Genomic DNA, 27,295 nt, shown 5'->3' with positions numbered 1-27,295 from the left:
TGCAAGTAGGGATAGGAATTCTACCAGGTACTTAAGGAGAACCACAGCTCTCACTGTATATCCCTCACCGAGCTCAGAGCAAGGCAATTGATAAATTGGGTTTCTTCAGTGGACATTAAGAATCGATCAGTAGCGGGTGATCAGGGTTACACGTCAGCCAGACTGGTTAGGAGTTGCCTGCTCCCGATTCGGAACAGGATTCTTACTTATACTTAGTTTCTCCTGTCACATGTGGTATACCGGCAGAAAGACATGTCACCATCCCCGGTCTATCACAATCTCTTGCGCTCCAGCTCAGCTGGTGTCCCGGGGATAAAGGATCTACTAATTACCAATTGTCACAACTTGAGTTTGATTTAATGTTGCAACTAAGGCTATTCCAGTACCATGGTCATTATGTGACCGTACCCATTTATCCACCCAGCTTTGGTATGCTCCAGGCGCAATTCCCAGTCTGTGCTAAGTTAACTAGCTTTAAGTAAGGATAGTGGCAGGAATGCGGAAATTGGCTTCAGCACCCAGCATTAGAAAAGAAAAATTCAGGTAGAATTTCCTCTCCTGATGTCCATCCAGTGAGCTCTGCAGGAGGTCTGCATGTAAGTTTTGGTGATAAGAGGATGGAGCATATTAGCTGTAAACACACAGTTCCACAAAACAACTCGCTGACATTTATTGCCAATGGTCACACATAAATAATGGTCACCCAGGACTGACCTTAGTGCTTCAACAAATTAACTAATGATGGAAAAAAGGGGATAATAGAAATAAGATTTGGATAAAATTGGCATGAAAATCAAGTGACAGAAGGAAATAATTCCAACCAAGTTACTCGACATTTCTTCCGATTTGGAAGAACATTCTTTTGCCAACCTAGAAAGATCTATCTGAAGAGGGTGCACCGCGCTGCTTGATTCCAAGTGACTTCCCTTGATGGGAGAAAATATCAGTCATTTTCGAGTCTTTCGATCTGAATTCAATCTTCACAGAATCACAGTGCAGAAGAGGCCCTTCAGCCCATCGAGTCTGCACCGACACGTGAACAACACCTGACCTACCGACCTACCTAATCCCATTTACCTGCACTTGACTCAGCCTTGAATGTTATGATGTGCAAGTGCTCATCCAGGTATTTTTTAAAGGACGTGAGGCAACCCGCTTCTACCACCCTCCCAGACCGTCACCACCCACTGGGTAAAAAGGCTTTTTCCTCACATCCCCCCTGTACTGCCCTTCACCTTGTACCCCCTTAGTGACTGACCCTTCAACAAAGGGGAACAGCTGCTCTGAACCTCAAATCTTAAGCCAGAAGCTAATTAACATTATGACCACCCATGGTTTGTGTCTTGACTCAAGTGATGCTGAATTGACATTAAACACACCTACCATTTGCCTCCAGTGAACTTCAAGCATTAAGTAACGCCAAGAAAAACAGAAGCTCAAACACTGGTGACATCACAAAAATACACCAGACTGCTTTTTTTAAATTAAGAAAACTAGGTCAGGGTAGGACATTACCCAAGTTCAAAAAATGTAGGGCAGAATAGATAAATCATAGATAATCGTTTAGATCATGCTGAGTTTAGGTTTTAAAGTTGTGCATGTTAGAGGGAGTGATCAGTTCCACAGTTCGGGGTTACAGTAGGAAATAGTACGGACTGATTTCAACAGTGAGTTCTGTTGTGAATCTCACTCCAAATGGTAATATCCTTGAGGCCACATAATCGATACTAGTGAGGGAATTTAAAGATTATTTTCTCATGTTTATATTCAAATTATTATTCATAACTTGTGTGCACACTTAACATGTTGACCATCTGTTCAGCTTTGAGGGAAATAACTGATCACAATTAATGGCAGTTCACTAAATAGTTGCCAGCCACCGCCAAAACTTGTTAGCAATTTGTAGATGCAAAAGAGCCTCCGTTTGACATCGGTGGCTTTTGTTTCTTCAACACAGTTTAATCAAACAATAGCAATTTGCTCGCACATCTACTGCATGTGGAACAGAGTGCAGAACGGACAACTGAAGGAGACTACCTGTGGTCTTGTCCTTCACTCGGTCAAACCTACCACTCCCTTGGTGAGGTTCGCTTGCATATATAATACTGACTACTATTCAAATGTCCTGTTACAAACTTCAAGCTCTGCTTTGATCTGTCTTCTTTCGGCTCCCACCTGTGCAGTTGAAGTTGCTCCGCAAAACCTGTCATGGCTTCACAGTACAGGAGAAAGCTGGGAGTAGATATTAAAACAAACACAAAGCGAATAACTGCTGTTCAGGCACGCAAACTTATGGTTCACTGTTAAATTAAAATTAAATAAGACATGAGTATATTGTCACGTTTTGTCAATATAGATCAAGATCAAATTACAATAATCACGTCTCACAGTGAGCAATTTGAGGTCTTTTTAGAAATCGAAGGAAAGGTTTACCATCTGAGAACTAAAATGACATTGAACTTAATAAATTTAGAAATAGACCAAAATTCAGATCGGTTGAAGCTAACATTGTGGGAATTGATTTTGAAATGTGGTTAATTGAGATGTAGCACAGCTTGTGGTGTAGATGGAGAGAAGCACAATGGCTTCCGGCACAGTCTTATCACCTTTGGAGTCCTCAGTTTGAAAGCAGTCCAGACAGATGGGAAACAAAAATAAATAAAATGAAATTTATTCTGCCTGATGATTGTTGAGAGGCTTGAGTTAATACTGTACCAAACACAGCCTTGTACATGTTATCATGACTCAATAAGTAGTTGGGCTGTATGCTGTAGGGATGTCAGGTTTCGTTAAATACAAAACCAGACTAAGATGTGGAATTGTGAGTTGAGTAATGAGATTTGCTTTGCTTCTGATTATAAATCATATACTAAACTCAGTAAGTAATTCAATACTTATTGAGCTTATTGGGCGGCGCGGTGGCAAGTGGTTAGCACTGCTGCCTCAGCGTCAGGGACTTGGGTTCAATTCCGGCCTCGGGTGGCTGTGAGGAGTTTACACATTCTGCCTGTGTCTGCATGATTTTCAACCCACAGTCCAAAAATGTGCAGGTTCGGTAGATTAGTCATGATAAATTAACTGTCCAAAAGGTTAGGTGGGGTTACTGGGATAGAGTGAAGCGTGGGCTTAAGTAAGGTGCTCTTTCCAAGGTCTTGGGCAGATTTGATGGGCCAAATGGCCCCCTTCTGCACTGTAGGGATTGTATGATGCTATTCTAATATTGAAAACACAATGTAAATTGATGCTGATTTCAAATACAGGCTCTTGCAATTCTTGACTCCACAATGCACTGGAACTTCCACTCACTGAAATCCAAGGACACTGACTCCATCAGAATTCCCAGGATCAGCATCAGGATTCAACGACGGGTGGAACATTATGGAATAGGGTAGAACATAGATGCAACCTCCACAGTGAAAGGGCTTTATCCATTCAAATGGATGAGTAGCATGTGGTACAAGGGAACGCACTGATGGCTGCAGAAAAAAAAGGCGAGCTTGAAAATGTTTCAGTGGCTGATTTTGAGGCTTTCTGCTCGCAGTAGCCGAAGACTGGAGGGATTCTATTGCTGGAGCAGCTGGAAAGAAACCATTAAAAACAACAAAAACAAAGTGCTGGAAAAACCGATGAGTTCCGAACAAGATCCACATTGGACTTGAAAACGTGAACTCTGTTTCTTTCTCCATAGATGCTGCCAGACCTGCGGAGTTTTTCCAGCACTTTGTGTTTTGACTTCACATTTCCAGCAGTAAAAGTCCTGACCCATGTGGAAGGAGGTGGCTTTGGTTGTGAGATGCACCGCTACAACTCTATGATCGCATCAACTGAATAACAGACAAGTGCACCAAAATACAAAGGAGCATTATCTTAAAGCCTATCTTAATGTTCAAACTGTGCGATTTGAGGTTATCAAATGGCACTTTGTTTCCTGTCCCATAAACATTTTAACCTAGCACGTCTCATTTGTCTCCTGCATTGCATGCTTACACATGCAAGTCTCTCATCCAGAGTTCTTGTTCTTTTTCGCTAATTATCATTACCATCCACTGCACGAACCCTGGCAGATTGTGACTGCAGGATCAGGATACTATTGCAGCCAATTAATACAATTCAATACTCGAGCAGGAGGAGACGACACCTAATGTCAGGAAATTATATATGAGGGCCACTAGGCAAGGAAATGCAGACACCTGCACATAAACTCAAGAAGCACTAACAATAATTGGAACCAAATTGGGCCTGGCAATTGGAAATGAAGATATGGGAGTCAATGTGCCGTCAGTGGATCTGTATATCTTTTAATATGTAATGTATCGGTGTTGTCTTCAATCTCTCTACCAGCGATCATATTCCTCACAAGAATCCACAAAGCATCTGTTCAAGCAAGAATATAGCTCATGCAGACTCAAGCTACCAGAACTACTCTTTCCTACAGAGATGTCTGCAAGCCAGGGCACAAGAACAGGATGACATTGATCAAGAAGGTGCAGTCTCCACTACTGCCTCACAGTTCTAGGACCTGGGTTCAATTCCGGCCTTGTGTATCTCTATGTGTGGAGTTAGTATGTTCTCCCACTATCTGCGTGGGTTTCCTCCGGGTGCTCCGGTTTCCTCCCACAGTCCAAAGATGTGCAGATTAGGCGGATTGACCATGATAAATTGCCCCTTAGTGTCCAAACGGGTAAGGTCGGGAAACTGGGTTACGCGGATAGGATGGAGATGTGGGCTTAAGTAGGGTGCTCTTTCCAAGGGTTGGTACAGACTCGATGGGCTAAAATTCGTCCTTCTGCACTGTAAATTCTATGATTCAGCACTTATGACAACACTGGCTAGGTCTAAGTCACTCACCTTCTCTCATTCACTAGATACAGTGACTCCATAAGAACAGAAGAACATAAGAACTAGGAGCAGGAGTAGGCCATCTGGCCCCTCGAGCCCGCTCCACCATTCAATGAGATCATGGCTGATCTTTTGTGGACTCAGCTCCACTTTCCGGCCCGAACACCATAACCCTTAATCCCTTTATTCTTCAAAAAACTATCTATCTTTATCTTTAAAACATTTAATGAAGGAGCCTCGACTGCTTCACTGGGCAAGGAATTCCATAGATTCACAACCCTTTGGGTGAAGAGGTTTCTCCTAAACTCAGTCCTAAATCTAATTCCCCTTATTTTGAGGCTATGCCCCCTAGTTCTTCTTTCACCCGCCAGTGGAAACAACCTGCCCGCATCTATCCTGTCTATTCCCTTCATAATCTTATATGTTTCTATAAGATCCCCCCTCATCCTTCTAAATTCCAATGAGTACAGTCCCAGTCTACTCAACCTCTCCTCGTAATCCAACCCCTTCAGCTCTGGGATTAACCTAGTGAATCTCCTCTGCACACCCTCCAGTGCCAGTACGTCCTTTCTCAAGTAAGGAGACCAAAACTGAACACAATACGCCAGGTGTGGCCTCACTAACACCTTATACAATTGCAGCAGAACCTCCCTAGTCTTAAACTCCATCCCTCTAGCAATGAAGGACAAAATTCCATTTGCCTTCTTAATCACCTGTTGCACCTGTAAACCAACTTTTTGCGACTCATGCACTAGCACACCCAGGTCTCTCTGCACAGCAGCATGTTTCAATATTTTATCATTTAAATAATAATCCCTTTTGCTGTTATTCCTACCAAAATGGATAACCTCACATATGTCAACATTGTATTCCATCTGCCAGACCCTAGCCCATTCACTTAGCCTATCCAAATCCCTCTGCAGACTTCCAGTATCCTCTGCACTTTTTGCTTTACCACGTATCTTAGTGTTGTCTGCAAACTTGGACACATTGTCCTTGGTCCCCAACTCCAAATCATCTATGTAAATTGTGAACAGTTGTGGGCCCAACACTGATCCCTGAGGGACACCACTAGCTACTGATTGCCAACCAGAGAAACACCCATTAATCCCCACTCTTTGCTTTCTATTAATTAACCAATCCTCTATCCGTGCTACTACTTTCCCCTTAATGCCATGCATCTTTATCTTATGCAGCAACCTTTTGTGTGGCACCTTGTCAAAGGCTTTCTGGAAATCCAGATATACCACATCCATTGGCTCCCCGTTATCTACCGCACTGTTGATGTCCTCAAAAAATTCCACTAACTTAGTTAGGCATGAACCCATGCTGTGTCTGCCCAATGGGACAATTTCCATCCAGATGCCTCGCTATTTCTTCCTTGATGATAGATTCCAGCATCTTCCCTACTACCGAAGTTAAGCTCACTGGCCTATAATTACCCGCTTTCTGCCTACCTCCTTTTTTAAACAGTGGTGTCACGTTTGCTAATTTCCAATCCGCCGGGACCACCCCAGAGTCTAGTGAATTTTGGTAAATTATCACTAGTGCATTTGCAATTTTCCTAGCCATCTCTTTTAGCACTCTGGGATGCATTCCATCAGGTCCAGGAGACTTGTCTACCTTTAGCCCCATTAGCTTGCCCATCACTACCTCCTTGGTGATAACAATCCTCTCAAGGTCCTCACCTGTCATAGCCTCATTTCCATCAGTCACTGTCATGTTATTTGTGTCTTCCACTGTGAAGACCAACCCAAAAAACCTGTTCAGTTCCTCAGCCGTTTCCTCATCTCCCATTATTAAATCTCCCCTCTCATCCTCTAAAGGACCAATATTTACCTTAGCCACTCTTTTTTGTTTTATGTATTTGTAGAAACTTTTACTATCTGTTTTTATATTCGGAGCAAGTTTACTCTCATAATCTATCTTACTCTTCTTTATAGCTTTTTTAGTAGCTTTCTGTTGCCCCCTAAAGATTTCCCAGTCCTCTAGTCTCCCACTGATCTTTGCTACTTTGTATGTTTTTTCCTTCAATTTCATACTCTCCCTTATTTCCTTAGATATCCACGGTCGATTTTCCCTCTTTTTACCGTCCTTCCTTTTTGTTGGTATAAACCTTTGCTGAGCACTGTGAAAAATCACTTGGAAGGTTCTCCACTGTTCCTCAACTGTTTCACCATAAAGTCTTTGCTCCCAGTCTACCTTAGCTAGTTCTTCTCTCATCCCATTGTAATCTCCTTTGTTTAAGCACAAAACACTAGTGCTTGATTTTACCTTCTCACCCTCCATCTGTATTTTAAATTCCACCATATTGTGATCGCTCCTTCCGAGAGGATCCCTAACTATGAGATCCTGAATCAATCCTATCTCATTACACAGGACCAGATCTAGGACCGCTTGTTCCCTTGTAGGTTCCATTACATACTGTTCTAGGAAACTATCGCGGATACATTCTATAAACTGCTCCTCAAGGCTGCCTTGACCGACCTGGTTAAACCAATCCACATGTAGATTAAAATCCCCCATGATAACTGCTGTACCATTTCTACATGCATCAGTTATTTCTTTGTTTATTGCCTGCCCCACCATAATGTTACTATTATGAGGCTGGTTAAGGTTGCATATAGTGCTGACTTAGCAAAAAGTGCTACAACCTGCCTGAATCCTATTGGCTGGGGACAATTTGTTATCCCATGATTTATTTTGGGGAGTATGAGCTCCCCCAATGAAGGGAGCGGGGCAATCACTGTATAAATAAAGTTGGCCAGTGTGGTATCGGCTAGCGAAGGAAGCAGTGGTGAGCTACTGCTGCTGTGTACATATTGTTGTAAATAAAGTTACTTTCTGTTTGACTCTACAAACCCGTGCTGGATTCTTCTTGGCCCTCGCAAAAAAAGAAGAGTATGAGGAAGCGAGGGTGTACATATATGAGAGTGGAGCCTGGCATAGCTGAGTGGAGGCTATGAAATATCAGCCTCGGGTGACAGATTGCAAAGATGTTGGCTTTGGGGACCCTGCGAGGAAATGAAGGACTCGAACAGAGCATCAAAACATTTGTAGATTCTGCAAAGTCCACCTGAAGATGTGCAGCTGGTGGCTGGGCCGGCTGTGAATTTCACTGTCCCACTGCGTGTCAACATCTAGCGATACTCAACATCACTGCAATGTCGTCTTGTTGAAGTGACAGTTGTAGGAACATCTGCAAATCTCCCCGCCACTTCAGATTAGGTGGATTGGCCACGATCAATGCGTGGGGTTACAAGGATAGAGTGGGAATGGGCCCAGGTAGAGTGCTTTTTCAGCTGGTTGGTGCAGACCCGTTGGGCCGAGCGGCCTCTTTCTGCACTGTGGGGATTCTATGGATTCATAAATGATCCAGGTACGTTAGTCAATTCAATGCAAAAGCACAGAGAGCAACTGCAGGTCTTGGCAGGCCCCTTGCTGGTACAGGGACAACTACTCTTACTTCCCAAAGTATGATGGCGTCTTCACAACCTAATTGGTCTTTCCAAATAAAATATGGCTTCATCTCTTCAGGCCTGTTGGTCCATGGTTAATACTCTGTGCTTCACTTTTTCTAACTGGGCATAGGGCAAAGGTCTGGCCCTCAAAAACTGTGGGGATTCCTCTGGCTCTACGTGGATCTATACCTGCAGACCCTTCAATTTACCAACTCATCACAAAATACATCTTCGTACTTTATTAATTCTAGCAGGCCTCCTTCTTTTATTTGAAACATTTCTGTCCAATTTAATTGAATTCCTTTGAGCCGGTCGTGCCCAGTAGACTTGGTCCTCGGCCTGAGACGACCTTTAGTGGAAGCTGGACAGACTGCTGCTGATATCTCACTGGTATGGTGGTAGTACCTGTGATCATGATGGCCTCTCCCACATAGGTTGCTAATTTTGCTGATGTACTCCTTAAACCCAAAAGCTGAACCCCTTCTCACAAGTACCTGTACGTTTGTTCCCCTATTATGGTAGCGGACACTCCAGTGTCTACTTCCATCTCTATAGGATTACCATTAACCACGGTGATGGGGGCTACCTTGCCCACCCACTTTCACGTTGTTCAGTGAATGATTGTAATTGTAATGTGATAATGCCTTTAGCGCTGAGCAGACTTGGCTTGCTCTTATACCAATGCCTCAAATTCCCCTTCCTGTGGTATGAAGAGCATTCTGCTTCCTTAAATCTGCAAGTTTCTTCTGTTTGTTTTCCAGTGCCTCCACATCTTTATCCCAAAGGCCTTTTTTAAACAGGTAAATAAGGTGATTTCTGGTTTTGTGTGGGCGGGTAAAACCCTGCGAGTAACGAAATTGCTGCTGGAGCATAGTCGGGGGGAGGGTGGGTTGGTGCTGCCGAACTTTAGCAACTATTATTGGGCGGCAAACATAGCCATGATTAGGAAGTGGGTAGCAATCGGTGTGGGAGCAAGTAAAGGCGGCATTGTGTAAGGACACAATTCTGGGGGCATTGATTACGGCACCTCTGCCGTTCTCGCCGGCTCGATACTCCACAAGCCTGGTGGTAGTGGTGGCCGAGAGTCTGGGGGCAGTGGCGGAAGCATATGTGAGTGGAGGGAGCATCGGTCTGGGCTCCAATTTGTAACACTCATCGGTTCTGAGGAGGCTAGATGGGGGTTTTCAGAGATGGCAGAGAGCAGCGATCGAGAGGATGGAAGATTTATTCATAGATAGGAGCTTTCCCTGTTTGGAGGATTTAGAGGAGAAATTTGAATTGCGAGGGGAAATGGGTTTAGATATCTGCAGACACGGGATTTTTTGCGAAGGTAGGTTTCGACCTTGCCGCTTCTATCGCCACGGGAGATGCAGGACAGGATAGTTTCTAGAACGGGGTGGGAGAGGGGAAGGTCTCGGATATCTATAAAGAACTCATGGAGTCGGAGGTAACTCAAATAGAGGAGCTAATGTCAAATGGGAAGATGAGCTTGGGGGGGGGGGGGGGGGGGGGGAGAATCGTGGCGGGTCTGTGGGCGGATGCTTTGAGCAGAGTCAACACATGCTGATACAATTCAAGGTGGTACACTGGGCACACATGATGGTGGCCCGGATAAGCAAGTTTCTTGGGATAGAGGACAGGTGTGCAAGGTGTGCGGGAGGGCCAGCAAATCATGTCCATATGCTTTGGGCATGTCCGAAGCTTAGGGGATTCCAGCAGGGATTTGCAGAGGCCATGTCTATGATGCTAAAAATAAGGGTGGTACCGAGTCCAGAGGTGGCGATTTTTGGAGTGTCGGAAGATCCGGGAGTCCAGGGGGCAAGAGAGCCTGACTTCTTGGCCTTTGCCTCCTTGGTAGCCCAGAGACGGATATTGCTAGCGTAGAGGGACTCGAAGCCCCCAAAATCAGAGATCTGGGTTAGCGACCTGGCCGGGTTTCTCAGACTGGAGAAAATTAAGTTCGCCTTAAGTGGGTCAATGCTAGGGTTCGCCTGGAGGTGGCAGCCATTTGTCGACTTCTTCGGGGAAAACTGTCAACAGAGGCAATAAGAAAAAGGTGTGTGTGGGGGGGGGGGGGGGGGGGGGGGGGGGGGGGAGTTAGGCTCTTTTCTGTTTAGTGTAGGTGGGATTTGTTAGGGATGGAGATGGTTCATGCACTATGTTTATATTTGTATTTGTACTGTTTACTGTTATTATTATAAAATTCTAAATACCATAATAAAATATTTTACAAAAAAAAAGTTTGCCAGTTTCTGGGGAATGACTGCCTCCACACTGATAACACCCTGCTTCGATCCTTGGTGTCGCACTCACTCTCCTGAATCTTCTGACTCTGCTTGCTGCTACATTTGCGCCCAGTTTAAAACTAATGTCTTCACTTTTTGCGCCGCTGCTTCTCACACTGACTGACGAACCATGCTCCGATTTCCGTGCTCTGAAATTCCTGTGTACCATTCTCCATTGCAAGCATAATCTCCAGCACCTTTCTAAAATTAATATCTGTCTCCGCTAACAGCTTTCTCTGGATGGTCTCATTATTGACTCCACAAATTAAGCGATCTCTCAGTATATCGTTCAGGGTGGCCCCAAAGTCGCAGTGCTCTGCGATTTGCCTTAGCTTCATAATGTATGTTTCAATAGACTTTCCTGGGGCTCTCCCTGTGGAATTAAACTTAAAACGCTGCAGGAAAACTGAGGGCTTTGGATGATAGTGTGCATTCAACATCTGTGACCGTACTGATCATACCCCCCCCACCCCGCATTCCCATCAAGATGATTGATGTACACTACAAGCAGCAAGGGACCCAGCACCGAACTCTGCGGATACAAGCCTCCAGTCACAAAAACAATCTTCGACCAACACCCTTTGCCTCCTGTCACTAAACCAAGAAATTATTTGCCACATTATGGACAATTACCTTGCTGTGGGCAGCTAAGGCAATCTTCTACATACAGAAGCTTCTGATTCCTGCTTCCATGACTTTGGCAGAGGCATGCAGTATGGAGAGATAAAACAGCTTCCCCGAATGGACAAATTGTTTTTGCCTGTAAGCATGTCTCCAGTGGCTTCCTTAAGCATGGCGATAAAGAAGAAATTGAATATTTGTGGGGCCATGAAACATTTTTGATTTATGCTGTGAGTTACCCCAAAGGCATCAGACCTCGTTTTTTATTCAGTTACAGGATATGGGTGTCATGCTGGCTAGGCCAGCATTTCTTGCCCATCACTTGTTGCTGATGAGAAGGTGGTGGTGAGTTCTTTTCTTGAATCGCTGAAATCCATGTGGTGTAGATACAACCACAGTGCGGTTTGGGAGGGAGTTCCAGGATCGTAACCCAATGGCAGTGAAGGAACAACAAATATGTGTCGAAGTCAGGATGGTGAGTGACTTGGAAGGGAACATCAGGTGGTGTGTTACCAGGTATCTGCTGCCCTCGTCTTTGGTAGCCGTCATGGGTTTGGAAGGTGCTAGTGAATTCCTACAGTGCATCAGTGAAGCAGTTGAGGCTCCTTCTTTAAATCTTTTTAAGAAAAAGATAGATGCCTTTCTAAAGAATAAAGGGATTCGGGGATATGGTGTACGGGCCGGAGAGTGGAGCTGAGCCAACAAAGATCAGCCATGATCTCATTAAATGGCGGAGCAGGCTCGAGGGGCCAGATGGCCTACTCCTGTTCCTAGTTCTTATGTTCTTATGTTATGTATCTTGTACATGGTACACACTGCTGTCACTATTCGACGGTGGTGAGAGTAAAGGTTTGTCCTGGATGGTGTCAAGCTTGTTGAGTGTTGTTGGAGTTGCACTCATCCATGTGAATGGAGAGTATTCCATCACACTCCTGACTTGTGCCTTGTAGATGGTGAACAGGCTTTGTGGGGGGGGGGGGGGTCAGGAGGTGTGTTACTCGCTGTAGGATTCCTAGCCTCTGACCTGCTCTTGCAACCACAGTATTTATATGGCTAGAACAGTTTTGGTTCTGGTCAATCATTACCGCCAGGATGTTGATAGTGGGGGATTCAATGATGGTAATGCCATCGAATGTCAAGGGGCGTTGGTTAGATCCTCTCTTGTTGGAGATGGTCTTACTTGGCACTTGTGTGGCTCGAATTTTACTTGCAACTTGTCAGCCTAATCCTGGATATTTTCCAGATCTTCTTGCATTTGGACATGGACTGCATCAGAATCGCGAATGGTGCTGAACATTCTGCAGTCATCAGTGAACATCCCACTTCTGACAGTGAGGTGACCATATAATTGATGAAACAGCTGAAGATGTTTGGGCTTAGGACACTACCCTGAAGAGCTCCTGCAGTGACGTCCTGGAACTGAGATGATTGTTCTCCAACCATCTTCCTTTGTGCTAAGTATGACTTCAATCTTGCCACAGGCATAAACGTTTTCAACCATGCCACCATAGGCTAATATGTCTATTATCGTCATTTTATCTTGCTATTTGTTTGCTGCTTACTCTGGAAGAGCTATTGCTGGAGGCAATGATCATTTGTTGAAGACATTTATTTATATTCTATGTACAAAGTTGAAATATGGCGAAGACATAATTGGAGTTACTCTCTAATATAGTTTTAATTTTCCCAAATTCCCTAGATTCGGGGAAGGATCCTTTATATTGTAAAACAGCAAATGTAACTTTTGTATTCAAAAAGGGAGGGAGATAGAAAACAGGAAGCTACAAACCTGTTGGCCTAACATCTGTTATAAGAAAATTTTAGAAACTAGTTTTAAAGATGCTACAGAATCGCAAAAAGTTCATTTGCAGGTGCTGTAGGTAATTAAGGAGGAAAATTGAATTTTGTCTTCACTACTGAAGGGGTGGAGTTTAAAAACAGGGAAATTATGTTGCAGATGTACAGGGTGCTGGTGAGGCCACACCTGGAGTACTGGGTATAGTTTTGGTCTCCTTACTTGAGAAATGATTTACTGACACTGGAGGAGGTGCAAAGGAGATTCACTAGGCTGATTCTGGAGTTGAGAGGATTAGCTTATGAGGACAGACTGAGTAGACTGGGAATTTAGAAGAATGAGGGGGAATTTTATAGAAACATATAAAATTATGAAGGGAATAGATAAGGTAGAAGAGGAAGATTGTTTCCACTGGCGGGTGGAACTTCTTCACCCAAAGGGTTGTGAATCTGTGGAATTCCCTGTCCAGTGAAGGAGTTGATGCTACCCCGTTGAATGTTTTGAAGGCATAGGTTTTTGAACTGAATTAAGGGTTGGTGAGCAGGCATGCAAGTGGAGCTGAGTCCACAAAATGATCAGCCATGATCTAACTGAATGGTGGAGCAGATGTCCTTCTCCTGCTCCTAGTTCTTCTCTTCTTATAGCAGGGCGCTTAGAAAAACTTAATGGAGTTATTTGAAGGAATCACATGTAGTGTGGATAAAGGGGAGTCGGTAGATGCACTGTACTTAGATTTCCAGAAGGCATTTGATAAGGTGCCACATCAAAGTTTATTTGGGAAAATAAAGGCACATGGTGTAGGGGGTAACATATTGGCATGGATTGAAGATTGGCTAGCTAGCAGGAAACAGTTGGCATAAATGGGTCTGTTTCTGGTTGGCAGGATGTGACGAGTGGTGTGAAAATGGGACCAGTATTAGGGCTTCAACTTGGTACAAATTATATAAATGACTTGGATAAAGGGGGTCGAAGGTATGGTTGCTAAATTTGCTGGTGACACAAAGATAGGTCGGAAATAAATTGTGAAGAGGACATAGGAGGATACAAACTGACATAAACAGGTTAAGTGGGTGGGAAAGATCTGGAAATGTTTCGTAAGGACATGCAGGAAGGGAAGGGTGGTGGAGTAGCTTTGTTATTATGAGATTAAATAAATACGATAGCACAAAATGATCTCGGATTGGAAGACGTAGAATCCATATGGGTGGAGGTAAGAAATAACAAGAGGAAGAAACTGGTGGCAGTAGTGTATCGGACCCCTAGGAGTCGCTATACTGTAGAATGGAGACTAAATCAGGAGATAATGAGGGCATGTAAAAAAAGGTAGCACAATAATCTGGGTGACTAATTTTCATGTGGATTAGGAAAATCGAATTAGCAGAGGGCGCCATGAGGAAGAATTCATAGAGTGTATTCAGGACAGTTTTATAGAACAATATGTGTAACGAAGCAGGTTGAGTGAACAATCTCAGAGTAAAAGATCCAAGAGGAAACAGTGACCATAACGTGGTCGAAGTTAGCGTTCAGTTTGAGATTGAGAAACATGGGTCAGAAATAACTGTGCTGAACTTAAATCAGGGTAATTACAAAGGGTGAGAATGGAGTTGGCTGCAATGGGCTAGGAAAGGAGTTTAGCAGAAAAGACATTTGACCAGCAATGGCAGACGTTTATGAAAATATCTTGTGACTTAAAACAAAGATTATCCCTGTGAAGGAGGATTTAAGGAAAGGGCTAAATAAACTATGGTTATCCAAGTAAGGATAGTATTAAACATACATTTATTAAAAATTCATACAATGTGGCAAACATTAATGGTAGGCCAGAGGATTGGGAAAATTTCCAAAACCAAGAAACGTTGACCAAAAAAAGATTGAGAAGATAAGCTAAGAGAGTAAACTAGCAAGTAAGATAAAAACAGATAGTAGGAGCTTCTTTAAATATATAAAAAGAGAGAAAAAAGTGAGGATAGGCCCCTTTACTGGGGAAATAATCATGGGAAATCAGGAAATGGTAAAGGAGTTAAATAAAAATGTTGCATCAGTCTTCATGGTAGGAGACACTAATAACATTCCAAAAACACAAAATAATCCATGACAGCTGCCTCATCAGTGCTAATTTTATATTCATCAGCTTTTAGAAGATTGTGGTGGGTGGGCTACATATGGTCTTCAACATATTGCAAAAATACAGAGCCCGCCTCTCAGCTTGGTGTTGCACATCAGCTTTTGTGCCCTGTCATTCCTTCTGCAGTTCTCTTGAAGCCTGTGTTTTGTATTTTATAGGCCTGATGTTGGGTTGTTGGAAGACTTGCATGTGCAAGCTTTTTCTTTTTGAGATGATGGGAATTATTTTCATCATTCTCATCAAACCAGTCCTGATGCTTGCAGTATTCCAGGATGCGTACTGAAGTCTTGAGGATCTGATCACCGAGCTGCTTCCATTCATCTGCTCCATCACTTGGGGGAGGAAGACTGCAGAGTGGTGTGCAGTTGGGTAGCAAGGTCTAAGGCAAGAGAAGGGTTCTTAAGGAATTTGACATCTAGTTTTAGTTGTGCCTGGCAAGTTGATTTATGATGTTTTAGCAGGGTCTTTATACTCAACTTGAAATAACAGTATGAGTATTTTAAAGGCTTCCTATGACCATTCTATCTGGTATGTTTATACTCACAGCCTCAACTCCACCATCCCGCACCCTCCCGCCCATCAAAGCCAAAAAGAGGCGATACTTCATTCACTTTACTTTACTTCCTATCCCAGTATACTCTTTTTCCTTGTGTCCTACTCTGCTGTCTGGGCTGGTCCATCACCATGGCTTCCTGCGACTGTTCTTGTACCCTTGTGGAAGGTGCTGACTTGTACTCCTGCATCTGGCGTGACTTGGGTGAATCATTCTTGCAGTTCTTCATTTCCAGCCTTTGGAACCTTCTCAGGTCTGAAGACTGCTTTCAAATTGGCTCAACAAAAAAACAAAAAACGTTGCCTCATTACAAATTTCCATGGATCATAAGGATGCAATCTTTACTAGTTCTATTCGGCTTGAAAAATTCATAATGCTCACCATAGCCTTCCTTGCACCAAAGCTCTTCATGTTACCGCTGGGAAATAAGGGAGCGATGGGTGGTTTGCAGCTGGTGGTGGGCAATCTCTTGCAGAATGCCATATTAAACAAGACAACATACAGTGTAATCAGAGCTATAAGGGGTTTCAGAGAAGTAGGTATGACACTATTTTGGTGGACGTGTATGCACCTCAATCATTCAAAGTGATATTTCACTCAGTCCTTAAACCCCACAAAATCACAAGTACTTGTAAACTTTGAAATAAAACAGGTGACTTGGCAAGCTTGCCAACCTATAACATACGTGGTAAATTCCTACTTACCGTGCAGCACAATTTGTGATTGTGAGAATCATGATTTCACTGCAGGCACTGAAAGTGAGGTTTTGCAATTGATCTACGTGATATTAAGTCTTTGCAGCAAATCACTTGCCCTACTTATGAGTTTCCAATGCAGTAAATCAGTGCAATTTGAAAATAATCAAATTAAACCTAATTTTGTCAAACCTTGATTTATTACTGTATGAGGCTTGAGAACACCTAAATCAGCGGCAAAAGTTTAGAATAATCACATTGGTAATCATAACAACAGATTATAGCCTTCTCCAGCTTAATTTGGGAACTCTCAAGGATGTGAAATAAATCAGAGGTCTGTTCCAAAAACAGTTGTGAATCTACTGGGAATGTGACGGTGCACAGATTCTGCAACATCAAAAAAATGATGTAAACAAGCTTATTTATATGAGTTTTCCTTTTGTTCTTTGAGCTAATGCCAACCTGAAATATTACCTCAACTGCAGAATTTTAGCCCCATACACTTAACTTGTGACTGAGTGCCTAGCTTCCAGACCTACGACCGAGCATGTGGGTGGGTGGCCAGTTTCTCGGCCTCTGACAATGTTGCTTGAAAAGATGATTGCTGCAGGCAGACACAATAGGCTGTTGAGAGCCTTCCCGGTGTTGCCCCCCAAACCCATAAGCTGAACACGTGGTCTCTGCTTGATCATCTCTTAAGAGTGATGTGGCTCAGGTTTGGAGACTCTTGGGAACAAAGAACTAGCCTCCCACCAGTAAGTGGCTCTACATGCTGTGTTCCAAAGTGCACTGTTGCACCATCAACGGAGTGAAACCTATGGAGAATTTTTAAATTCACTTTTTCATAGATTATTTACGAATATGTGCTAAAAAGATTATTCTGTATGGTTTATGTTTGAAATGGCTCTACCACATGTGCCAGCCTTGGCTCTTATAAAAATGTAAATAGTATCAATGAAGAATCACAGCCTCAGAAACCTGATATGCTCAACCATTCAGCCACAGCTGAACAGTAATGGAATAATTAAATCTGGGATTCCAGAATTCCAGTCATATTTACAATTAAGTGAATTTTCTATGGGAAATGCAAATGAGCCAAGGAACATGAGCTTTTGGTAACTTAAGTGCAATCACTTTGAGGCTCAGTTTCTCAAATGCTGTCCTTTCCGACTTTTAAACTTCAACGTCACAAACGAGAACACAGATTACAAGAGTCCACATACTCACCTTCATAGAGACCTGCACCTCCCCATCCCCTAAAGATTCTGTCTTCCAGATTCCTCAACTTCCTCATTTTATTTTACATCATAATCTCCTTAAGCCACATATGCCCATAAACCTCCTACAATTCTCTGACATCGAGTTTCTCTTTGTTACCTGTAATAATAATAATCTTTATTATTGTCACAAGTAGGCTTACATTAACACTGCAATTAAGTTACTGTGAGAATCCCCTAGTCGTCACACTCCGGCGCCTATTCGGGTACACAGTGGGAGAATTCAGAATGTCCAATTCACCTAACAACACGTCTTTCGGGACTTGTGGGATGAAACCGGAGCACCCGGAGGAAACCCATGCAGACACAGGGAGAACTTGCAGATTCCACACAGACAGTGACCCAAGCCGGGTATCAAACAAGGGTCTCTGGCGCTGTGAAGCAACTGTGCTACTGTGCCGCCCTATTCTGCTCTGCCCATGCTTCAGCATTGCTCGGCTGCTTTTCAGAAACCCGAAAGAGGGATTTCCGGTGACGTCATGTAAGAGCAAGATGCACGAAAAGTGGCTCCCAGCAGGGTCTTTGTTGCTGATCCATTTACCCGATTTTACAGGGCATTTTGGTGTCCAAGAACAAAGAACAATACAGCACAGGAACAGGCCCTTCGGCCCTCCAAGCCTGCGCTGATCACGTGTCCCATCTAGACCAGCCGCCTGTATCCTTCTATACCCCGTCAGTTCATGTGCCTATCCAGATAAGTTTTTAAAAGTCGCTAACACATCTACCTCAACCACCTCACTTGGCAGTGCATTCCAGCCACCACCACCCTCTGTGTAAAAAACTTCCCCTGCACATCTCCGCTGAGCCTTTCAAACATCACCTTGAACTTGTGCTCCCTTGTAATTGTCATTTCCGCCCTGGGAAAAAGCCTCCAACTGTTCACCCTATCTATACCCCTAATAATTTTAGAAACTTCCATCAGGTCGCCACTCAGCCTCCGTCTCTCCAGAGAGATAAATCCTAGTTTATTCAATCACAATCCCAGCTACGGCTGTTGAGTGGGTGAACTTTTCCTGACAGTGATATGTCAAAATCGTCAATTAAAAATCCCAATACTAAGACAGTTCAGAAGGGTAGCCCGTCGAAGGAGGGTGGAGGAGGAAAGATGGTCGCCGCACCCATTACACTAGACACGTTGACTGTGGTAATGGCGCAGGAGTTGTAAAAATTTGGCAAACAGATGGACAGGCAGTTTGAACGGCAGGGTCTGGAGATCATGGAGTCCTTCAAAGCCACTATCCAGGGGTCTTTGGGCCCGATCCGTGGACAGTTGGCGAGAACCTCGAACGCAGTGCAGGCACAAGATGAGATATTGAAAGGGGTGGAGGAGGCCTTGCCACGGCACGAGGGCTGGTTTGCCTCGCTAGAAGCGGAGTTGCTGCTGATGGCAGACAGCAACAAAGGAATTTCTTCAGCCAGAGGGTGGTGAGTCTGTGGAACTCTTTGCCGCAGAAGGCTGTGGAGGCCAATTCACTGAGTGTCTTTAAGACAGAGATAGATAGGTTCTTGATTAATAAGGGGATCAGGGGTTATGGGGAGAAGGTAGGAGAATGGGGATGAGAAGATATCAGCCATGATTGAATGGCGGAGCAGACTCGATGGGCCAAGTGGCCTAATTCTGCTCCTATGTCTTATGGTCTAAAGACCTGAGGTCCGAGGTGGAGGACTTGGAGAACAGATCATGGTGGCTAAACCTCAGATTGGTGGGGCTGCCGGAGGGAGTGGAGGGCTCAAAGCCGATCCAGTATTTCGCCAAAATGTTTTCTTGATTGGTGGGATGAAATGATGTATTCGTCTGCTCAGGCAAAAGCCATGGCCGAATGAGTCACCACGAGCAGTGATAATCTGCTTCCACAGTTATCAAAAGCAGAGGGTCTTGGAATTGGCGAAGGAGGTTCACAATATCGACTGGGACTGGAACACGATACAGATGTACCAAGACATTGAGAGGGTGCTGGCAAAGGGTTGTGCGGCCTTCAATAAGGCGAAGGCGGTGTTTTATAATAAGGGAGTGAGATTTGGTGTGGTATACCCAGCATGACTGTTGATCACAATGGACTCAAATGACCACTTCTTCGACATGCCAGAGTAGGCAGAGGCCTTCATCAGGGATAAGTAGTTGGGGCTGCTGTAGAGGACTATGTGTCATTCTGTGTATGGAGGGTGTTTGTAATTTGTATCAAGGCTGTTGTGTGTTCTGTCGGTTTACATTTTGTCTGTTGTGGGGGGGGGGGGGTTGGTAATAAAAAAGGGAGTTGTTGCTTTTCATTTGAAAGGGAGAGAGGAATGTTGATTTGGTGTGGGCTGGGGCAGGCATTGTCAAACTCGGGGGCGCGACTCGTGGGTGGGTTGCGGGCGGATGTTGGGAGGGTCAAGGTTCCATCCATCGTGGTGCTCCCGACCGCACAAATCCGCGTGCAACAGTCGGCTTTTAACAATGCGGCTGCGAACGGCCGTCAAAATGGCCACGAACATACAAAAAAAATTTGGGCGCACTGCCAATGCGTGCCCGATCGTCGATGCGCATGCGCAAAACTATATTTTTTTTTATACGGTCACAACCTTCTTTTTTTACAAGTTCGGGGGGCCAAAGGGACGATTGGGGCCAAAGGGACCCAAAACATTTCCTCCACTTTTGTTAGCAACAAACAAGGTAAGAGAAAATGGTGGGTCGCGCAGGTCATCCGGCGTGGGCCGCGAAGGTCGGCCGACGTGTGTCACGAAGGTCGGCCGACGTGTGTCACGAAGGTTGGTCGGTTTGTAAAAATGGGTCCCCGGAAAAAAAGTTTGAAAAACACTGGGCTAGGGCACAGTGGTGGGAGAAAGGACATGTTGGCTGATTGAGGATCATTTTTGCTAGTGAGAGGAGGGGTGGCTAGCAAATGGGAGTGGAGTGGGGGGGCAGAGGCTGTGGTCTATTGGGCCATGTTGGGTGGGGCCCAATAGGCTTAGCTGTGTATTTGTTTTGTGGGGGATGGGGGAGGGTGTGGTGCCAGGCAGTCGGCAGTCTGTGGGCCTCGGGGGCGCGGGGGGGGGGGGTATACTAACAGTGAAATAGTCTTTTCTTTGTCTCACCTTAGGGGTGGGACTGGTGGCCATCTTAGGTGGGCCTTGGACCCAGGAAATGTGGTAGGAATATTGCATTAAGGAGCTGGTGGCTGACTCAATGGGGGGGGGTGCCCTGGCAAAGTTGATCATCTGGAATATGTGGGGCTTGGGAGGTCCGGTGAAGAGGCAAGAGTTTTTTTCCCATTTGAAGGGTTTGGGAGCTGATAAGGTGTTCCTGCAAGAAACTCACCTGCGGGTGGGGGACCAGATCAGGTTTCGGAAGGTCTGGGTGAGTCAGGTTTTTCCCTCTGGGTTTAACAATAGGGCACAGGGCTGGCGATTCTGGTGAAGAGGGTTCGCTTTCAGGCGGGGATGGTGGAGGCTGATCTGCGAGGGGGTCGATAAGTGATTGTTATAGGTACGCTGGAGAGAGAGAGCTGTGATGCTGGTGAACGTTTATGAGATGGTTGTTGGCTGCTATTCCGGCATTAGATACATGGCAACTGATTACAGGAGGGGATTTTAATTGCGTTTTGGATCCAAAGCGGGTCCGCTCTAGGCCGAGATCGCTGATCCCTTCGGGGATGGCGAAGGTGTGAACAGCATTCACGGAGACGATGAGAGGGGTGGTGGTCCGTGGTAGTTTATGCACCCAGGGTGAAATGAGTTTAAATTTTTTTTGGCAGTGCATTATGTGTATTCAAGGATTGACTTCTTGGTTATGGGTAGGACTCTGCTTCCCGGGGTGAAGAGCACGTAGTATTCAGCTGTGGTCATCTTGGAAAACAGCATAGGGCCGGTGTCCCTGTACACGGATGATTTGCTGCTATACGCAAGGAATCCTGGGCTAGTTACGGGGGACATATTGGACATTTGAAGAGTTTCGACTCCTTTTCAGGATATAAACTGAATGTTGGGAAGAGTGCGTATTTTGTGGTTTGACCTGTGAGGGGAGGAGCTGGGCTGGAAGTGCTGCTGTTCTGTCTGGTGGGGACTAGGTTTTACTACTTGGTGGTCTAGGTGGCCACCTAGACTTGGTGTGGGCGTGACTTCACAAGTTAAATTTTCCAAGCCTGGTGAGTACCATTAGAGCGGATTTACAATGGTGGGGTGGCCTCCCATTGTCATTGGCGGGCTAAGTTCAATCTATTAAGATAAATAATTTGCCATGAATCGTGTTCCTGTTTCAATGTCTCCCGGTTTTCCCACCAAAGTCGTTTTTTCGCGAAATGGAGCAGCTCGCAACAGGCTTCATTTAGATGGGGAGAACTCCTTGGATTTGGAGGGGGGGTCCTATAGCGGGAGAGGCAGGTAGGGGAGTTGGCGCTGCTGAACCTGATGCATTATTATTGGCCGGCTAACGGGAGGAGGTGTTGGGGTGGTTTGGGGATCAGGCAGTTATTTGGGTGAGGATGGAGTTGGGTCCTGTAAAGGAATGGGCTTGGAGGTGCTGGTGACGGCATCTCTGCCGTTTGCTCCAGCAAAATATTCTTTGAATCCGGTGATGGTCTTCACGTTAAACATACGGAGGCAGCTCCGCCAGGATTTTAAGTTGACGGCTGTGTCAAGGTGGGCCCCTAACTGTAGGAACCATTTGTTTGAGCCGGAGGAATTGGACACTATATTTTGGGAGTTGAGAGGCAAAGGGCTGGAGAGGGTGAGAGGCTCGTTTCTGGAAGGGCATTTTTCCAATTGGGAAGAGTTGAAGGAGAAAGCAAGCCCTGGGGGCATTGGATGCGTTTAGGTATTTTCAGGTGCGGGATTTTGTTTGGCAGACATTCCCAGAGGCACCAGCGTCTCCAGTGATGGAGAGGGTACTCTCCTGTGCAGGGTTGGAGGAGGGCAGCACGCCCAGGATAGATGGGCAGATCATGGGGGAAAGAGTAGGTTTTGGCGGAAGAAGTGAAGGCCAAGTGGGAGGAGGAGCTGGGACCCATTTTGGAGGAGGAGGTGTAGAGTGAGGCCCTTTGCAGGGTGAATGCGATGCTATCCTGCACGAGGCTGAGCCTGATTCAGCTAAAGGTGGTGTTTCGGGCACACCTCACCAAGAACAGTACGAGCCGAGTTTTTGAAAGAGTCGAGGATTGGTGTGAGCAGTGCTCGAGAGGGTCTGCTCACTATATGCACCTGTTCTTCCCTCGCCCCAAGCTGGTAGGTTTTTGAGAGCCTTTTATTTAGCACCGTATCGACTCTCCTTAATGTGGATCTAGAGCCATGTCTGTTGGTATCTGTATTTGGGGTTTTAGACAAGCTGGAACTGAGGACAGGGGTGGGGTGGATGCTTCGACATTTGTCCCTTTGCTAGCCCGGAGGCAGACTCTGTTGAGTTGGATGCAGGCAACGTGCTCTGGTTCTGGTAGGTTTTTCTAAGGAGAACAGACACAACCTTTCCAATCTATCCTCATAACTGAAGTTCCTCATCCCTAGAACCATTCTTATAAACCATTCTGCGTTCTCTCCAGCGCGTCACATTCTTTCAAAGTGTGCCGCCCAGAATTGTACACAATATTTCAGCTGCGGGCTAACGAGTGTTTTGCATACATTCAGCGTATTTGTACTCTATGCCCCTATTAATAAAGTGCAGAATACTCTCTGCTTCATTAGCTGCTCCCTCCACCTGTCCTGCCACCTTCAATGATCTATGCACATGTACACCCAGATCTCTCTGCTCCTACACCCCTTTAAGAATTTTACCCCTTATTTTATATTGTCTCTCCATGTTCTCCCTATCAAAATGCATCACCTCACACTTCTCCATATTGAACTTCATCTGCCACCTGTTTGCCCACTCCACCAAATTGTCTGTGTCCTATTGAAGCTCTACACTTGTGGTTCACAATACTTCTAAGTTTTGTATCATCTGAAAATTTTGGCATTGTTCTCTGCACACTAAGATCTAGATCATTAAAATATCCTGAAAGACGTGCTTGTTCGGTGAATTGGACATTCTGAATTCTCCCACGGTGTATCCGAACAGGCGCCAGAGTGTGGCGACTAGAGGTTTTTCACAGTAACTTCGTTGCAGTGTTAATGTAAGCCTACCTGTGACACAAATAAAGGTTATTATTATACATCAGGAAAAACAAGGGTCCCAATACCAACCCCCGGAGAACTCCACTACAAACCCTCCTCCAGCCTGAAATTTTTCCATTGACCATTACTCTCTGATTCCTTTTACTCAGCCAATTTGGTATCCATGTTACTACTGATTCTTTAATTCCATGAGCTACAATTTTTCACACAAATCCGCTATGTGGCACTGGATCAAATGTCTTCTGAAAGTTCATGGACACCACATCAACAGTATTACCCGCAGCGATCTTTTCTGTTACCTCCTCAAAACCTACCAGCATATAAAACATGATTTCCCCATCGAAATCCATGCTGGTTATTCCTAATCAACGCACATTTCTCCATGTGACGACTAATTCTATCCTGAATAATTATTTCTAGAAGCTTGCTGTGGGAGGAAACCGGAGCACCCGGGGGAAACCCACGGCAAGAAAGTGCAAACTCCACACAGTCACCCAAGTCCGGAATTGAACCCGAGTTACTGGTGCTGTGAGGCAGCAGTGCTAACCACTGTGTCACCTTGCGATGATTCCCGAGAGCAGCTTGGTGACTAGCGTTTCTCTGATATATTTCCCTCTCTGTGGAGGAGCACTTGGTCCTCTGTTCAGCACTTCCATCAACAAGGCAAGAATTCAATGATTTGTTACAACCTGTCAAACACTATACACCGAGCCAGGAAACTCTAACGTTTAGTGACATGAGGAAATGTTAAGTGTGAGCAAGATGTCACAGCAACTCAGTGGGGTTTTGACCAAAGAGTAAGAAATTCATGTTACTAATGATACACAAGTGAACAACATGATGACAGGAATAGTTAGTTGCTATTTCAGAATTGGCAACTACCTGTAGGCGATTGTACACGTGTCCTTGTACTCCTGGAGCTTCACACACACCATGTTCAGGAACTGGTCAGAGTATGCACTCAGGTCGTGCATTAGGTTCACCAGGTCCTGCATCGATTTCTCCACTACCACAGTGCTCTGCAGGGGAGAAAAAAGAGCAACTCCTTAACATCAATCAAAACGTCGTTCTTAGGGAAAAATGCAATAAATTTTTCAGTATTTTCTTTTTGCTAAAACATATAACGTTATTCCCCATCCCAGATTCTCAGACTGCTGTCACCTTCTCGACCTATTGGTCCCACACTGGCTGAAACACCAAGATGGAATTAGGGCGACACATATTTATTTCTCTCTTGCCTCCTTACAATAGCAGGGTAGAGAACAGGAGCCCAGAGATTTTAAAACACAAATTTTCTTCAAATGTAGTTTATTTGAGGAAGGAAAAAAGCACAAGAGAAATTAAATAGTATTTTTTTATTGCCCTTGTTATGAGTTCCAAACAAAGCTCGCCAAGCATGGACATCGATAACTCGTAGTCCCGCCAGGCCTCGGGAATTTTATGCACACGCAGACTGGGAGCGGGTAACGGTTGTGCAATCCTCCATTTTCATAGAATAGAATCATGGAATTTACAATGCAGAAGGCGGCCATTCGGCCCATCGAGTCTGCACCGACTCTTGGAAAGAACATCCTACTTAAGCCCAAGCCTCCACCCTATCCCAGTAACCCAGTAACCCCACCTAACCTTTTTGGACACTAAGGGCAATTTATCATGGCCAATCCACCTAACCCGCACATCTTTGGACTGTGGGAGGAAACCGGAGCACCCGGAGGAATCCCATGCAGACACGAGGAGAACGTGCAGACTCCACACAGACAGTAACCCAAGCCAGGAATCGAACCTGGGATCCTGGAGCGGCGAAGCAACTGTGCTAACCACTATGCTACCGTGCTGCCTAATTCTTCCGGCCAAGGAAAGACCCCATGTACTTGCGCAAAAAAGGAAACAACAGGAAAGCTGGGTCATGTGACCCAGGTGCGGAGCGCCAGAATTGCAGGCAGGGCACACATGAAGTGTAGCTGGGCGATGACTGTCCACTCCCACACTTTCCCACAACAAGCCCTAATTGTCGTCTCACTAAAGGGAAGCAGTTGTTGAATACCTAATTTTTGTGCAGCATGTCTACAATTCAGAGGTCACTGAAGTGGGCACTGAGTCTGCACATTGATATGATGCCTACATTGCATATCCCTTCATACAAATTCTTTATAACTGGCATAAATCATTTGTGTGTAAAAATGACAATTTAGCAAGTATTATTATCTTCAGGATGAAATACAAACACATTTACATAAACCAAAAAGTAAAAATCATTATTTTCCTGCAGCATATTTTCCATATCCACATTTTATTATCTTCCATTCGATAATTTTCATGGGAATTACTTGGGCATCACAGATCAGGAAAGACTGTGTCGAATGCTTTTCTTTCACTGAATCCAATGATTAGTTTTTCTCTCACCCAAAATCGCAAAATCTGGAAGCCCACCGAGAGGTCTTGGTACAAATTGGAAACATGGGCTGCTGGATAGTTGCGTTATGTGATCACAACAGAGTATGAAATCATTCAAATCTGAACTATTCTCAGGTGAATTAACCTGCTAAAATAAAAACTGTGCAGATTCTGTCGGATATGTCACGATGTAGGATTGCACAGAAGGATATTGTTGACTTGGTGTGCTCTTGATTTCAACAAAGAGTATTGCAGAGTTGTACAGAGAGGAGGTGAGCTCCTTCCAGAGCGAAAGAGAAAATGGTCATCAAGTAACCCTGTGCTACTACCACAAGTCTATCAACTAACTCAAAAACAAACCTGCGATGAGAAAACCTGCATACCCTCTGAACAAGGACAACTGATCTGCCCATTTGAGAATGAGAATGACATAAATGCATTCCTCTTTTTATTCATATATGAGATGTGGCTGGCTCAGCCAACATTTATTGCTTATCCTTAATTGCCCTTCAGAAGGTGGTGGTGAGCTGCCTTCTTGAACTGCTGCAGTCCCGGAGGTGTAGGTACACCCACAGTGCTGTTAGGGTAGAATAGTTAGAAGATTTCCACTTGTAGGCAAGTCCAAAACTAGAGGATGTAGATAGATATCAGACAATCACTAATAAATCCAATGCAAAATTCAGCAGAAACTTCTTTATCCTGAGATCAGTTTGAATGCGAAATGTGCTACCACAGGGAATAATTGAGGTGAAGAGCAATGATGCATTTAAGGGGAAACTAGTTAAGTATATGAGAAAAAAAGGAATAGAAGAAGGTTCATAAATAAATTTGGGTGGAGGAGTTCAAGTGGAGCAAAATATTAGTTGTGTCGAATGGGCTGTTTCTCTGCTGCATTTTCTATGTGTATTTTTGTTTTGTTGTATTTATTAGATGCAGCATCAGTCTGTAGCTATTTAACTTGATGGAAAAAGAAGATAAAAACTTACTTTTGCCCACATTAAATTGAGGATTCAACTGAACTGTTGGATTGCACTTCAGCCACATGCCTTTCAAGAGATTTACTCCCACCACTTGAAAACAGAACTGGTCCCTCCGTTCAATACCCCGTCACCTCTGCTTAAGCTTGTAAATCAAAACATCGAACAACTCAATACAGATACATCTCCATG

At 44.6% G+C, this 27,295-nt stretch overlaps 1 protein-coding gene across 1 annotated transcript in view; it reads right to left on the bottom strand.

Moving 5' to 3' along the window:
- The window catches only part of exoc4 (exocyst complex component 4), a 707,051-nt gene that overhangs the window by 117,403 nt on the left and 562,353 nt on the right, over nt 1-27,295 (bottom strand). Inside the window, exon 11 of the mRNA XM_072471115.1 lies at nt 24,615-24,751. Within this exon, the coding sequence (XP_072327216.1) occupies nt 24,615-24,751 (137 nt within the window). The remainder of the gene's footprint in view (nt 1-24,614; nt 24,752-27,295) is intronic.

The sequence above is a fragment of the Scyliorhinus torazame genome, chromosome 13 (genome assembly GCF_047496885.1).
Source record: "Scyliorhinus torazame isolate Kashiwa2021f chromosome 13, sScyTor2.1, whole genome shotgun sequence".
Lineage (NCBI taxonomy): Eukaryota > Metazoa > Chordata > Chondrichthyes > Carcharhiniformes > Scyliorhinidae > Scyliorhinus > Scyliorhinus torazame.
This window is presented reverse-complemented; position numbering and strand designations above follow the sequence as displayed.